Consider the following 16,583-nt stretch of genomic DNA (forward strand, 5'->3'; position numbering starts at 1 on the left):
CTGACAATCTCTCTTTTTTCTCTTTTGGTTAGTTTTTAGTACAGTTAATGTAATTACTGATATACATCTACAGTGCATGATTGCTGAGTTTTGACATATGAGTATACCTGTGTAACCCAAACATCAAGATATAGAACATTATTGTCACTCCGGAAATTTCCTTCATGCTCCATCCCAGTTAGTTCTCACCCTACCCTAGAAGCAACCAATATGCCAATTTTTTCTACCATAAATTAATTTTACCTACCCCAAAACATATAAATGGCTCATATAGTAACTACTCTTTTGTATAAAGCCTCTACTTTATATATATATTATGCTGCAACATAATTATTCCAAAAGTTGGTGTCATAAAGCAACTACTTGTTATGCTCACAGATTCTGTAGGTCAGGAATTTAGACAGGACATAGTGAGAATGGTTTATCTCTGATTCATGATGTCTGGGACCTCAGCTAGAAAACTCAGAAGTTAGGGTTCAGAATCATCTATGAGCTCATTCGCCCAAGTCTGGCAGTTGATGATAGTTATTGGATTGGGGCTGGAGAGGGTTTCTGCTTCTCTCCAAGTGTGTTCTCCATATGGTCTCACTGCATGAGCTATTTTGGGCCCCTGTATAGCACAGTTGTTGGGTACCAAATTGAAACATTCTGACAGAGAGAGAGAGAGAGAGAATGCCAGATGAAAACTATCCTTTGTGTGATATAGCCTCAAAAGTCACATAGCATCATTTTCACCAAATGTTATTGTCAAAGCCATGGCAAAAGTCTAAGTCTAAAGCTTGACTCAGTCTAAGCTCTTGGTGGGAGATGTATCAGTTAATGTTTTCTTTTTCTGTTTTTCTTTTCTTTTTTTTTTTTTTTAAGACAGTCTCGCTCTGTCACCCAGGCTGGAGTGCAGTGGTGTGATCTTGGCTCCCTGCAGCCTTCTCCTCCCAGGTTCCAGCAATTCTCATGCCTCAGCATCCCAAGTAGCTGGGACTACAGGCACATACCACCACGCCCAGCTAATCTTTTTGTATTTTTAGTAGAGACGGGTTTTCGCCATGCTGGCCAGGCTAGTCTCCAACTCCTGACCTCTAGTGATCCACAGGCCTCAGCCTCCCACAGTGCTGGGATTACAGGCATGAGCCACCACACCCAGCAACATCAGTCACATTTTAAGAAGAGGATGTCGGATGGGATATATATCTCAGCCATTTTTTGAAAATATGGTCTGCCAAAACTTCTTTTACTAAGCATAACTGTTTTTAGATTCATCCATGTTGTTGCTTGTATCAGTAATTCATTTGTTTTCATTGCTGAGCAATAATCTATTGTACAAATCTATTATAACATGTTTATCTCTTCTTCTATTGTTGGATGCAGATTTTTACTAGTATTTTACTATAATGAATAAAGCTGCTATGAACATTCTTACACAAGTTATATGTGGACTTGTGTTTTCTTTCTCTTGGTGTAGGGAAAAGAAAGAGAGATCAGACTGTTAATGTGTCTATGTAGAAAGGAAAAATGTAAGAAGTTTCATTTTGACCTGTACCCTGAACAATTGCTTTGCCCTGAGATGCTGTTAATCTGTAACTTTGCCCCAGCCACTTTGCCCCAACCTCATTGCCCCAACTTTGAGCTCACAAAAACATGTGTTGTATGGAATCAAGGTTTAAGGGATCTAGGGCTGTGCAGGATGTGCCTTGTTAACAAAATGTTTACAAGCAGTATGCTAGGTAAAAGTCATCGCCGCTCTCTAGTCTCGATAAACCAGGGGCACAGTGCACTGCGGAAAGCCGCAGGAACCTCTGCCCTGGAAAGCTGGGTATTGTCCAAGGTTTCTCCCCATAGGATAGTCAAAAATATGGCCTCGTGGGATGAGAAAGACCTGACTGTCCCCTAGCCTGACATCAGTGAAGGGTCTGTGCTGAGGTGGATTAGTAAAAGAGGAAAGCCTCTTGCAGTTGAGATAGAGGAAGGACTCTGTCTCCTGCCTGCCCCTAGTAACTGAATGTCTCAGTATGAAACCCAATTGTACATTTGTTCAATTCTGAGATAGGAGAAAAACCGCCCTATGGCAGGAGGCAAGACATGTTGGCAGCAATGCTGCTTTGTTATTCTTTACTCCACTGAGATGTTTGGGCAGAAAGAAACAAATCTGGCCTACGTGCACATCCAGGCATAGTACCTCCCCTTCAACTAAGGTATGACAGAGATTCTTTTGCTAACATGTTTTCTTGCTGACCTTCTCCCTATTATCACCCTGCTCTCCTACCGCATTCCTCTTGTTGAAGTAGTGAAAATAATAATCAATAAAAACTGAGGGAACTCAGAGACCGGTGCCAATGCAGGTCCTTGGTATGCTGAATGTCAGTCCCCTGGGCCCACTGTTCTTTTCCTATACTTTGTCTCTGTGTCTTATTTCTTTTCTCAGTCTTTCATCCCATCTGATGAGATATACCCACAAGTGTGGAGGGACAGGCCACCCCTTCACTTGGGTAAATACCTAGGTATGGAAATGCTGCATCATAAAGTAGATGCATTTTTAGTTTTAAAAGAAATTGCTAGAGATTTTTCCAAAGTGGATGCACCATTTTATACTACCACCAACAATGTCTAAGAGTTCTATTCGCTTCACTCTTTACCAACATTTGGTGTTATCAATATTTTTTATTTTAGTCCTTTGAGTCAGTGTGTGGTGGTATTTCAATATTGTGTTAATTTACATTTCCCTGATGACTAATGATATTGGATACTTTTTCAACTGCTTGATAGCAAGTTATATACCTTCCTTTGTAATGTTTCTGTTCAAATTGTTTTGCCCACTTAGGGTTGTTTATTAATAGAGTTCTAGGAATTCTTTATATATCCTGGATACTAGCCGTTTCTCAGATATGTTTTCTCTCAGTCTATGGTTTGCCTGTTCATTTTCTTAATGGTGTTTTTTTTTTTTTTTTTTTTTTTTTTTTGAGACGGAGTCTCGCTCTGTCACCCAGGCTGGAGTGCAGTGGCCGGATCTCAGCTCACTGCAAGCTCCGCCTCCCGGGTTCGGGCCATTCTCCTGTCTCAGCCTCCTGAGTAGCTGGGACTACAGGCGCCCACCACCTCGCCCGGCTAGTTTTTTGTATTTTTTAGTAGAGACGGGGTTTCACCGTGTTAGCCAGGATGGTCTCGATCTCCTGACCTAGTGATCCGCCCGTCTCGGCCTCCCAAAGTGCTGGGATTACAGGCTTGAGCCACCGCGCCCGGCCTCTTAATGGTGTTTTTTGGTGAGCAAAAGTTGTTAATTTTGATGAAACCTTACTTAGATTTTTCTCTTTCTTTATGATTATTGCTTTCCATATCTTATCTAGGAAATCCAAGTTACAAAGATATTCCCCTATGTTTTCATCTAAAAGCTTTAAGTTTTTAACTTTTACAATTAAGTCAGTTGATCTATCTTTAATATTTGTGTATTGTGTGATGTATGAGTTGAAGTTCACTCTTTTCTATATGGATGTCTAGTTATTCCAACATCGTTTGCTGAAAAGAGTTTCCTTTCCCCATCAAAATGTTTTGGTATCTCCATTGAAAATCACATGACTTTGTAAGTTCAATTTTTTTTTTTATCCTCCAGCATTGTTCTTTCTTCTTTCTCTTCTTTTTTCCAGCCATAACACCCTGAATATGCCCAGTCTTGTCTTTTTCCCACAATTGCTTTAGATATTCTAGGTTCTTTTTTTCTATATAATTTTAGAATCAATTTGTCAATTTCTACACACACAAAAAAAGCATACTGGAATTGCCGTCAATGTATAGATTAATTTTGCAAGAACTGACATATTGATGATATTGACTCTTCCAACTGATAAATAATGGACTATATTTATTTAGGTATTTAATTTCTCTTAGCAATGTTTTATAGTTTTCAGTGTAAAAGTCTTTTTACATCCCTGGTTAAATTTATTTCTAATATTTAATGTTTTCCAATGCTGTTGGAAGTGGAGTTCTTGAAATTTTATTTTCAAATTATTTCTTGGTAGTGAGGAAAGCAAAGATCACCTGATAGCCATCAAGTAGACCTCCAGGGGCAAAAGTCCTTATCAGAGGAATTTAGAAGTAGTTAGACTTCCCTATTATCTAAAGCCACCATCTGGTAACAGGTTTTTTTTTCCAAAAATGTATAAGAAACTAGAATTTCTATGCATCTCCGAAATGCGTGCATGTCAAAACTCATTGTGCAACCCTTGCTGGCATCAAGGCACCAAAATGTCTACAAATGTAATTATTTATCATGAAGTATGTGGCTAAGATGATCCAAATTACCCTTAAGCTCCCGCTTTAAGGTCCATAAATACCCCTAAGGAAAATCCACCGTTACACACTCACTCCTCTCTTGCCAAAGTGCCCCACCGCACTCTTCTGCAGCGCTTGCCTTTTCAAACCTATACTGTGGTCCATAAATTAATCTTACTACCCACAAACCAATCACTTTTCGTTGCCAGGGCTCTGACACCTCCCCCGGCAGGTAGTATATAAAAAAATAGCTGATTTTGGTATATTAACTTTATATTCTGTGACTTTGCTAAATTATGAATTCTAATAGTTGTTTTGTAAACTCCTTAGGATTTTTTACATAAACTGTCATGTCATCTGTAAATAGAGAAAGTTTTACTTCTCCCTTCTAAATCTTTTCACTTTTTTTTTTTTATACTTTAAGTTCTGGGGTACATATGCAGAATGTGCAATTTTGTTACATAGGTATACATGTGACATGGTGATTTGCTGCACCCATCAACCCATCACCTACATTAGGTATTTCTCCTAATGCTGTCCCTCTTCCAGCCCCCCATCCCCAGACAGTCCCTGATAATGTGATGTTCCCCTCCATGTGTCCATGTGTTCTCATTGTTCAACTCCCACTTATGAGTGAGAGCATGCAGCATTTGGTTTTCTGTTCTTGTGTTAGTTTGCTGAGAATGATGGTTTCCACCTTCATCCATGTCCCTGCAAAGGACATGAACTCATCCTTTTTTATGGCTGCATAGTATTCCATGGTGTATATGTGCCACATTAAGTCTTTTCACTTTTAAGCCCAGGAACAAGGCTAATGGCTTCCCTCTGTCCCAGTACCCCAACCAACCCCATCTGGATTTTCATCATCTCTTGGTTCCCCTTTATCCAGGTCATACCTTTGTAAATAAGTTCATTCTTTGATGCTCCATTTAAAGATATATTTTACCTGCCAGAGCCTGAATGATATGGCTCTCTTTCTTTTCCTATTCTTACATATCTTTGATTCCTTTTTCTCTTAATCAGCCCATCAGAACAAAATACATTTGATTAGTTTTTCAAATAACTAGCTTTTGTATTCATTTGTATTTTCACTGTCTTTCACTGCTTTTTTTTTATTAATTTTTATTTTTACCTGTATTAATAATACAGGAATTAATTCCAATCTCATAGGTTTTTGTTTCTTCCTCTATGGTTACCATCCCCCACCTCGGGTGGCATGCTTAGTTCCTTTTTGTCTTTCTGCTTTAACAATAAAGTTTAAACCATAAATTTACTTCTGAATGCAGCTTCACTGAGTCTTCTTTAAATACAATTTCCTATTACACATTTCACAACAGACTATTTTTGAACTTATACAGTGGAAAGAAGCTTCTGTTCTAACATATTTGTACTTTCACCGCTTGAAACATTCACCACCAGAATGAACGTTTCTGCCCACCTGTTTTACTCCTTCTTGGCTTTTTAGGAGTCACAGGAACCGTGAATACCTCACGCTGGCCTTTATTGACCTTCATTAGGGTCTTTAGAGTTTTAGTGCCAAGTGTTTCCCAAGTCTACTGCTTCTCAGTTCTATTCCCATGCTCTGACACTTTCCTGGTGCTTTCCTAGTCCATGGGGGAGAGAGTCCCATGCCCATTCTTTCTTCCAGGACACTATCAGAGCCTAAGGCTTGATATAGGCCTAGCAGCCTGTAGAGATCAGTAGCATTTGATTCCCAAAAGGCAAACAGCTTGGAGGTGCTAGTAAAAGAGACAATGATTCCTATTCAGGTCTCCATATTTGCAGATCCCTTCCAGAACTTTGGTTACGGTTGGTTACGGTAAATACAAAAGAATAACATTACATGCAGTACATCTACACCATGAAATTCTATGCAGGCATTTAAAACAAAATGATCACATCCTTTGCAGGGACATGGATAGAGCAGGAGGCCACTATCTTTGGCAAAGTAACACAGGAACAGAAAACTAAATACTGCACCTTCTCATTTATAAGTAGGAGCTAAATGATGAGAGCACAAGGGCATATAGAGGGGAACAACAGACACTGGGATCTACCTGAGGGTAGAAGTTGGAAGGAGGGAGAGGAGCAGAAAAAATAACTATTGGGTACGAGGCTTAATACCTGGGTGACGAAATAATCTGTACAACAAACCCCCATGACATATGTTTACCTACATAACAAACCTGCACCTGTATCGCTGAACTTTAAAAAAAAGTTTAAAAAATTACACATAAATGAAGTTTTCCTTGTCACACAGAACATTTTTATTCCTGCTAATAGATTCCTTATGATTTGAGATACATTTAGAATAATTTAATGAAATAAAACTCCCTGAGGGCCTAGTTCTCAGTGGAAATCCCCCAATTAAATAACCTATAGCAGAGAGCCCTTCTATTAATTTTTTAAAATTTTTCATTAAAAACCAGCTGGGCAATCAAAAGACAAAAGGATTTAGTTGACTCCCCACCATAGCAAACCATACACAAAGCCGAAAAAGCACTAATCCCCTTCAAAGATCTTATCTTTTTCCATGATGGGCTTGATTACCTATAATAGTTCAGTTGAACAAAAACACGTTTTCATGCTGTCCTGACCTGTAGCTGGTGTTGACACAGAAATTATTTGTGTCCAGGAATACTTGAATAGATGTAGATTAAGGATCAAAAAATTCTTCTCACCATAGATTTAGCAGGACTATTAACAATTGATATACTTTTCTGGCCACTCTACTGGTATTTTGTGGTAAAAGTTTATTGAATTCATGAAATAACTACATTTTTAATCTTCTGTGATTCCTGGGTTACAGCTAGATTTTTCTCATTGACATGGATTATTACTTTGCTGCTAGAAGAAAAAATACTTTTTTTCAGAAACTAGGAATCACTTTTCTCCCATAAAACATAATACTTCAATGCTGCTGAAATATTAATTGTATTTAGGAAATAATTGTGTTTATTATCATGTGAGTTTTCTTATGAAGGGTGTATCAAAAGTTACATGTTCTAAAGCAAATAAGTACTAAATTTTCCTCTGTGTAACATCATTTTCATAGTCTCATTGTCATGTTTCTGAACAATTTATTCCTTGTCTTACAGTTAATGGTAAGGTTGATCTGAAAAAGGTGATGAATGAAATGAAATATTTTACAGGTAAGACATTACTAAAACATTTTTACTTGAACTCTAACTCTGTTGAATTTTGCATGGTGCTTTCCCAATATTAAATGTATTCGTGCTAATATTTTACATATTTATATAGAACCGTTCTCCCTTTGGTTATTTAGGACTTGGACGTAAAAATGAATGGTATATTTGAGGAATAAATTTTATTTTCTGTGATTTCTAACAATAATATGCTGATCTGAACCGGTATTTTAATCAGAGGTCACAAGTTGGCCACCCATGGTTGAATCCAGACTGCTATCAACTTTCATAAGGTCTGGAAACACTGAATCTGCATTTACTCACAAAATAGCTGATGTTTTTTCTCTTTGGATAAAGCATGTGCTCTTTGTTTCACCTAAGCCAATTTCACTCCTTTCCTTTACCTCCAGACTCTTGTGAGCTTTTGAGTTAATAACTTCTGGTTTAAGTAGTCAAAATCTAGATAGACACAGAAAGTAAGAAGATAAATATTTTTAAAGGATTAAGTGGATTGGGTTGCTTTAAATAATAATCACATAATTCAGCATTAAAAACAAAAAAGACTAGATATCCCTAAATTATAGGCTGATTGTACAATCAGATTTTCTTCAGTGCTAGCATGTCTTTACATTAGGCTTAGGAGACCACTGTCTCTTTTCATGAAGAATCAAGGAAGTTCTATCTTACTCATCCTTAAACACTATTAGAATATGTGAGAATGTAGAATACTATGCAACCATAAAAATGAATGAGATCATGTCCTTTGCAGGGACATGGATGAAGCTGGGAGCCATCATCCTCAGCAAACTAACACAGGACCAGAAAACCAAACACCCCATGTTCTCACTCATAAGTGGGAGCTGAACAATGAGAACACAGGAACACAGGGAGGGGAACATCACACACCGGGGCCAGTCAGGAGGTGGGGGGCAAGCAGAGGGATAGCATTAGGGCAAATAGCTAATGTGTGCAGGGCTTAATGGCTAGATGGTGGGTTGATAGGTACAGCAAACCACCATGGCACACATATACCTATGTAACCAACTTACATGTTCTGCACTTCTATCCCAAAACTTAAAGCAAAATTAAAAAACAAAAGGAATATGTCAGAATACATAAGTAAAGATGTCATTATATGGTCCAGCTTTTTCATGATTTTTGGAAATTATAATATCCTAAAATTGCCATGTGTGAACAACTTTTTTTTCTTTCAAAGGAGACAAAGTTGATACAAATAAACTTAAAAGTGTTTTAGGAAACTTGGGGATTGAGCTCATGCCTGATGAACACTTGAACTTGCTGAAAACATTGCCAGTTAATGGTAAGTCTTATGGATGCCATTGTGATTTTTAGGTAGTCTGGTTTTGTGGATATATAAAAACATTCCAAAATAAACTAAAAATGCTTTTAAAATGTTAAAAGCTAATGCTAATACAAATAAAACTTTCATCACTTAGATTTTAATTGAAAATCATCAAACCTTTCAGCTGTAAGTTGCTGTCAAAGTTCAAATTCATTATTCACATCTTCAGGTTATTGATTAGCTAGATTTGTAGAAACAGATTAAAAGAAAAATAAAAGAGACAAGAAAATAGAGAGAGAGGAGGGGAAAGAAACAGGAGTAGACAGACAATAGAAAGGAACTAAATAAAGTAGCTGCATGTGTTTCTGAAAAATAGAATGTGTCGTTTACCAAGAATGGATAATTTTGTACATTGAGAAAAGGCTACATTTCTTAACTTGTTATTAGGTGAAATAAAACCAAAAATTTCAGAAAAATAAAAAATGTTTTTAATTTCATAACCCAAAGATAATCAAAGTTAATATTTTAGAGCATTTTCCTTCAGCACTTTTTAGATAATGAATAGATGATAGATAGATAGATAGATAGATAGATAGATAGATAGATAGATAAAATTTATGTATATATTAATAATTCTCATCTCTTCAGACTATTAATGTGATTCATCATAGAAAACGTTGGTAATACAGATAAGAAAATATCAAAATATTTCTATTCCTACCTCAAAATAATAACTACTATCAAAAATTTGAGATGTGTGGCCTGTAATCCCAGCACTTTGGGAGGCCGAGGCGGGCAGATCACAAGGTCAGGAGATCAAGACCATCCTGGCTTACACGGTGAAACCCTGTCTCTACTAAAAATACAAAAAATTAGCTGGGTGTGGTGGCATGCGCCTGTAGTCCCAGCTACTCAGAAGGCTGAGGCAGGAGAATTGCTTGAACCCAGGAGGAGGAGGTTGCAGTGAGCCAAGATCGTGTCACTGCACTCCAGCCTGGGCGACAGAGTGAGATTCATCTCAAAAGTAAATAAATAAATATAAAAAAATTGAGATGTATATTTCCAGTTTCCTATCTATGAATATATGTCCTTATTTTATTTGGCAGCCTTGTGGAGAAAACTTTGCAAACATCCTAAAATTTGTCAAGATTAGATTTATTTAAGTAAAGTTGCAAAATGGAAGATATTTTATTTTGTCAAATTTTTTTCCGGAAAAGTTATCGTAATTTGAATTCCCACAAACAGCAGTAGAGAATGTTATTTTCCCTACATTCCCAATACAGAAAAGTGAGCAGGCACATATAATTGTTATCATTTGCATTTTAATCATGTACTACCAAGAGTGAACATTTTGTTACTGTGTATTACCTATTTGCATTTGAAATGTTCCTTAGGCAAAGATTTTAAGTTCTTTCTGAAATTAAAAGATCTGTACTGTCTTCTAACTCTATTTCCAAAATGTTCCGTTTTTTATAGCTGATGGAAAAGTGTATCAGAAAAGGTTGATGAAAGGCATAAAGTCTCTTGAGCGTGAGTAAGCAGTGCAATAAAAAGGCTTAGTCTTAAACTCTTATTTGTACTTTTGAAACATGAATCTTCCTTTCCTATATAGCTGAGTCATTATTTATGGCTCCTTCAGTAGATCTGCAAGTTAACGAGTGTTTATTTTACTATGATCTGGCAGGAAGTGTCAAACTTTCATGGATTTTTTCCTCAGCCCTAAAGGAAAAAAAGAAAAATTTAATACGCAGCAAAAGATGAAGAGTTAAGGCTGTCAGATAAGGATTTCAGTCAAAAGCAGGACATATAGTTTGCAAATACAGGCAACAAAAATAACTCCTGTTCTGTGGAATATTGTGGTCATGATTAGCTCTAACTTTTCAGCCTTATTTAAGAATATTTTTGCTTTGTGGGCTTGTTCCCGCAATAAGATTTGGGGAATTCAGTTCTAATTTTTATCCTTCTATTAGCTATAACAGACAAGTTTTTGGTGTTTGTCTTAAAATCTCAACAATAATACTAGGAAATAAATAATATTTTTTCAATGTGATAAAACTCTTGCTCAATAAAGAAGAAAAATAATACAGCAGCATGAATGCATAGTCCAATTTTAGAATCATTCTGCTTTACCATATTCCTTTCCTATTCCTTACTTAGAAGGCAGTGTTGATGTCAATAAGCTGGACACTCTTTTAGAAAACATGGGGATAAAGATCACGGAAGAGGAATTCATGGATCTAACAGAAAGACTACCAGATGACTGTGAGCACTGTAATCACCCCTATACTTTTTAAGGGGTACTTATTCTTTTAAACTTGAAAATGAGAATTTCTCAAACCAGATCATCAAAATATCAAGACTTTTCAAAAGTTTAGCGAAGAACTCAGTCTCAAAGTCAGGGAAAAAATCATTTCTCTTAATCTCTTCATAATTTCAATTAATCTAAATTAATCTAAGAGAAATAATTATCTAAATTAATTCAATTAATCTAAGATAATCTAATGATTCTCTTAATCACTTCAATTAATCTAAAATCCAGTTTTTCCCCTATGGATACTAAGCATTGCATAAAATGAAGCTAAGATTTTGTTAAGCCAGAAAATGATCAGGAGGTAGCATTCAAAATGGAAGGGAAGGATTTATTAATAGAAGGAAAGGAGATCACCTCATATTTTCTTCTCTCATAAAGAGAATCCGGTTCCCACATTCACCATTCTATTAAAAAATACTCTTACTTAGCTGACTGCAACATCCTAGCAGACAAATCCAGTGTGCACCACTCACCTTTTTCTAACTTGAGTTCTCTGATGCCTTTAATAATATTAAACTTTTTTCTTTTATTACAACTCTCTACATTCTCAGCTGCTATGAATTCATGCTCTCCATAATTTTCTTCTCTGCCTTTCCTGAGGCTCATTGTTTATGGACTTCTATTCCTCCCCTCAAATTAGTGGGTTAAGTGAGCATTTTTTAATGAAATAGTATAGAAGAGAAAAGAAAATATCAGAGCATATGTCACACAGTTAGGCTAGATATTATTTCATGAAACTTTATGATATGTGTGTGTGTGTCTGTGTGTCTGTGTGTGTGTGATATGGTGGGTGTTCAGAGTTCTTAGTGAAGCTTACAATAAAAATTTTTGAAAAATACTGGTTTAAATGATAGTGATATAACAGTTCTATTCTCAGTCTGTTGTTCTTTCCACAACCACATTTCTAGATGATTTCACTTACCTGTGTATGTTGAAGATTTCAAATCTTTGATCTCAAACCTAGACTTATCCCATGTGATTCAGTCTAGGATAGTAAAATCCTTTTATCTCTATTGACTGAGACAAGCATTTGGTCAGATCATCTTAAAATCTTGTTAAAATAAAGGATCATAAAATGATATATACATACCTTAAACATTTTACTTGAAAGAAAAAAATAGGCCCAAGGCCATTTTTATTTAATGTAGGCATTCTCTTTCGGGATTTTCTTACATAAACATATTTATTTATTGTCTACACTCCTAATTTCAGTTTCTTTTAAGAATAAAGTATTTTTCTTTTAAGTTGACCAGAAGGCAGGGCGCCATGCCTTACGCCTCTAACTCCAGCATTGGGAGGGAGGCCAAGGCGAGTTGATCACTTGAGCCTAGTAGTTCTAGACCAGCCTGGGAAATGTGACAAAACCCCATCTCTACAAAAAAATACAAAAGTTAGCCAAGGGTGGTGGCGTGCACCTGTAGTCCCAGCTACTCAGGAGGCTCAGGAGGGAGAATCGCTTGAGCATGGTAAATCCAGGCTGCAGTGAGCCATGATTGTGCACTGCACCACTCCAGCTCAGGTGACAGAACAAGACCCTGTCGAAAAAAATTTAAATTAAAATTTAAAAAAAAAAGTTGACCAGAAATTTCAGTCTGAATCTATCTAGGTTTTAGTTATTTCTCCAATCTTTTTACAGTTATCTTATTCACACCAAATTCAGCAGAACTTTTTTAGCAATTTGCCTTCACTGGAATATTCTGAATTATTCAAATGTGTTTTCTATGAGAAAAACTCCCTTTTCCATTAATAGTTCATCAGTTTATATAATGATTGAATTATCATCAATTTAATAAAAAGTAGAACTATTTATAAATAAGTCAACAACTTAACCCATAACATAGATGCACTGGATTACTAAAATGGAAGCCTACTAGCTGTGAAAATTTGGCATGCCATCAGCATCAGTCTGAATGTGAGAATTCATAGTAGAAAGGGAAAATCAAGTTTAGACCATCAGGTTGGTTAAATTGAGGTAAATTAAGAAATCGTCTCCTATAATAACAAATCCCTATTCAGACATAGCTTTTTCACTGATAATCCAAACTCAGCAAATAAAGGATAAAACAAAAATCATGAATTACCTCTCTAATTCATAATTTTTAAAAATTCTGTCACCATTTTTTATCCACAGTTACCATGCAATAATCTACAAATTATCTTTGGCATCTCATGCTCTCTCATTTTTTTCCTCTTAAAAATCTCTTGGCTATCTTGACTACTCTAACCTTAATTCAGATCTTCATGATCTCTGGCTTAAACTACTAGAAAAGCCTCCTGACTGGTCTAATAATCATATCATTGCCTTCAATTTCTCTATGTAAACTAGCCAGGATGATTTTGCTAAGGTGAAAATCTGACATTATTATTCTTCACATTAAAACTCTTCAATGATCCTTCATAGCTTATATACATTGAGTCTTACAATATGCCAGGCACAGTGCTAAGCATTTTATCAATTGGCTCATTTAATCAATTTATTTATTCATGATATCTGTTGAACACCCATGTCTCAGCCTATTTTAGTCTTAGGGATACAACCATGAACAAAACAAATTTATGTAAACTTCACAGAGCTAGGATTATCTTTTTTCAGTGCTCTATTCCAAGATCCAGACAGAACCAACTCAGAAACCAACTGTTAACTGTTACTCTGACTCCATTCAACCTCTTTTGACTCATCTTTTCACTCCTTACGTGGCATTTTTCCCTTGAGCAAGATTTAAAGGCATTAGTTCACCACACACTGTGCTGTTAATTGCTCCTTTTCCTGGGATTCTTTCATTGTCGTCCAATAATAGAAAATAACATAATGTCGTAAACAATGGCCTTCAATATATACCAGCATGTGTTATCATCCATTCCAAGAGAAACAAGGAATTAAAAACAGAATGCATTCAAAAAGCTAGAGAAAACATTTTACCTAAGGTAGACTTTATGGTCCAAGAAATCTTAGTTCTTATTGCTGATAATAGAGCTCTTTATTAAAGCCCAAGAATTATAAATATTAAAATGACAACATGTAATCCTTCATCTAGGTTTTACTTCATAATTTAAATAGTTAATGCTTTATGCTTTTCTTCCAAGATTGGCTTTATCAGTGTCCAAATGTTGCCTTGTCTTACAGCTGAAAAGAAAGTCAAACTAAATAAGTTGATTAAAGAATTGAGTGCTGTTTTAGGTAAGTGAGAAATTAACTTTTTACATGATCTTTCCTACCATCCCTTCATTCTCTTATTAATTTTGCCATTTTAACCTTTCATTAATTGTTTTTATTTATCTGCTTTGGATCACCTACACTTTTACAACCAATAGAGGTACTAGATCTTGGCACAAGATATAGGATACTTCAGAATTGAGGTAATAGCTGAGACATTTCTGTGAACAAAATTATTTGGATGGATCATCAATATCATAATTTTCAGGGAAATTATATTAACTTCATATTATGTGTAGTAATTTTCTCCTATATTATGATGACATGATTTTTATTATAAATAAGAGAAATAAGTTATATTTCTGAGTGTGGTATTTACTCTGCATAATACAGCAAGTGTGCTCATGTCTTTGTTGCTCATCTAGCAATAGAAGATGCTGCTACCATCCAGGCACGGTGACTCATGCCTGTAATCCCAGTACTTTGGGAGGCCAAGGTGGGAGGATGGCTTGAGCTCAGGAGTTTGAGACCAACCTGGGCAACATGGCAAAATTCCATCTCTATAAAATATAAAAATTATCTGGGCATAGTGGCATGTGCCTGTGGTCCCAGTTACCAGGGGTGCTGAGATGGGAGGATCACTGGAGCCTGGAAGGTGGAAGTTGCAGTGAGCTGAGATAGCGCCACTGCACTCCAGCCTGGGTGACAGAGCAAGACCCTATCAGAGAGAGAGAGAGAGAGAAAAGAAAGAAGAGGAAGCAGCTGCATCAATAGTATTTGATATTGCTATGTAGCCATGATAGCAGACTTTTCTTAATAGTATGAGAATGTTTTTAGTCCTAAGTCTACCTTTTGGTCCTCCCTCAATGAGAGCCACAGGGGAAACCATCAGGAATTGTCCAGACCTCCACTATTGCTGATTCTGCTTGAGATGAGCTGACATCTCAGTGTCAAATCAGGATGATTTCATCCTGTTTTTGTCTTTGAATCATTTGTTAAATTATCTGTTGATACAGTGGCTGCATAGAAGCACTTGAGACTCTGAAAAGCAGAACTCAAACAGTGTGAGGCAAACAAAACTGAAAATATTATAAGAAGGGACTGGAAGGTATTCTGGAATCATGGCCAAACATTTGTCAGGCATGAATGAAAACTAGTCTAACCAATCCTTTAAGTCTACCTTTAAAACTCGAGTTTTCTTTTAGCTTAGATATAAATGTCTAAGTGTGAATCCTGGGCAACATGGCAAAACACCGTCTCTACAAAATATACAAAAATTAACTGGGCATGGTGGCACATGCCTATGGTCCCAGCTACTAGGGCGGGGGTGGGGGGCACTGAGGTGGGAGGATCTCTTGAGCCAGGAAGGCGGAGGTTGCATAAGCTGGGATAGCACCACCGCACTCCAGCCTGGGTGACAGAGCAAGACCCTATCTCAAAAAAAAAAAAAAAAAAAAGAGAAAAAGAAGAAAGGAAGAAGAGGAAGAGGAAGTGTGATTGCAAGTACAATGTAAAGAATTAGCAATGTGGCAATTCTCCCTGTTTATCAAAAGAAAATTCACAAAAGAGTCACAAAAGTATATGTATGCTTATATATGGTAACTGAGTTCACCAGCCAAGCAAATGTTACAAAGAGCTGTATATCAGTAACTTGAAAATCATCAATCCTGGAATACAAAATTTTAAAACTGATTTTCTCTCACAAATAAAAAGATAGTGAGTGCTTTCTCAAATTTTATTTAAGTTTGACTAGTTACCTTTGCAAAAATTTATGGCTAGTCCCACAAACCTCCAACCATTAGTCCTTAAGACTAGTTTGGATTGGGCCTGTGGTTTTCATCCTTTGTGAAATATTCACTTATACACTCAACAGAATAAGACAACAAGAACAAAACAAAAATAATTGAGGCATGACTCAATTATTATATTAGGGAAATTATATTAACTTCATATTATGTGTAGTAATTTTCTCCTACATTTTGATGACATGACTTTTATTATAAATAAGAGAAATAAGTTATATTTCTGAGTGTGGTATTTACTCTGCATAATACAGCAAGCATGCTGATGTCTTTGTTGCTCATCTAGCAATAGAAGATGCTGCTACCGTCCAGGCACGGTGACTCACGCCTGTAATCCTAGTACTTTGGGAGGCCAAGGTGGGAGGATGGAAATTATATTAGGAAAATTCCCTAATATAATTGAGGCATGACTTTATTCAAATAGAGAAGCAAAAGTTAAAGCAAAGCAAGTAGTGGAAGAATAGGCAGGTTAACAGCAAAAATATTTACCACATATACTACAAATCAAAAAGTCTAATTATATTACACAAAGAACTAGCACTAAGGACAAAGACAAATCCTGGGATAACAAAATTAATTTGCCCACAAGAACTCAATACAACACAGT

General features: G+C 36.3%; 1 protein-coding gene across 1 annotated transcript in view; it reads left to right on the forward strand.

Annotated features, from left to right (window-relative positions):
- LOC114675868 (uncharacterized) overlaps positions 1 to 16,583 on the forward strand; it is a 154,830-nt gene that overhangs the window by 125,363 nt on the left and 12,884 nt on the right. The window contains exons 29-32 of the mRNA XM_077971052.1: positions 7,359 to 7,412; positions 8,623 to 8,727; positions 10,867 to 10,971; positions 14,079 to 14,198. Of these exons, the coding sequence (XP_077827178.1) occupies positions 7,359 to 7,412; positions 8,623 to 8,727; positions 10,867 to 10,971; positions 14,079 to 14,198 (384 nt within the window). The remainder of the gene's footprint in view (positions 1 to 7,358; positions 7,413 to 8,622; positions 8,728 to 10,866; positions 10,972 to 14,078; positions 14,199 to 16,583) is intronic.

This window comes from Macaca mulatta, chromosome 16 (genome assembly GCF_049350105.2).
Source record: "Macaca mulatta isolate MMU2019108-1 chromosome 16, T2T-MMU8v2.0, whole genome shotgun sequence".
Taxonomy (NCBI): domain Eukaryota; kingdom Metazoa; phylum Chordata; class Mammalia; order Primates; family Cercopithecidae; genus Macaca; species Macaca mulatta.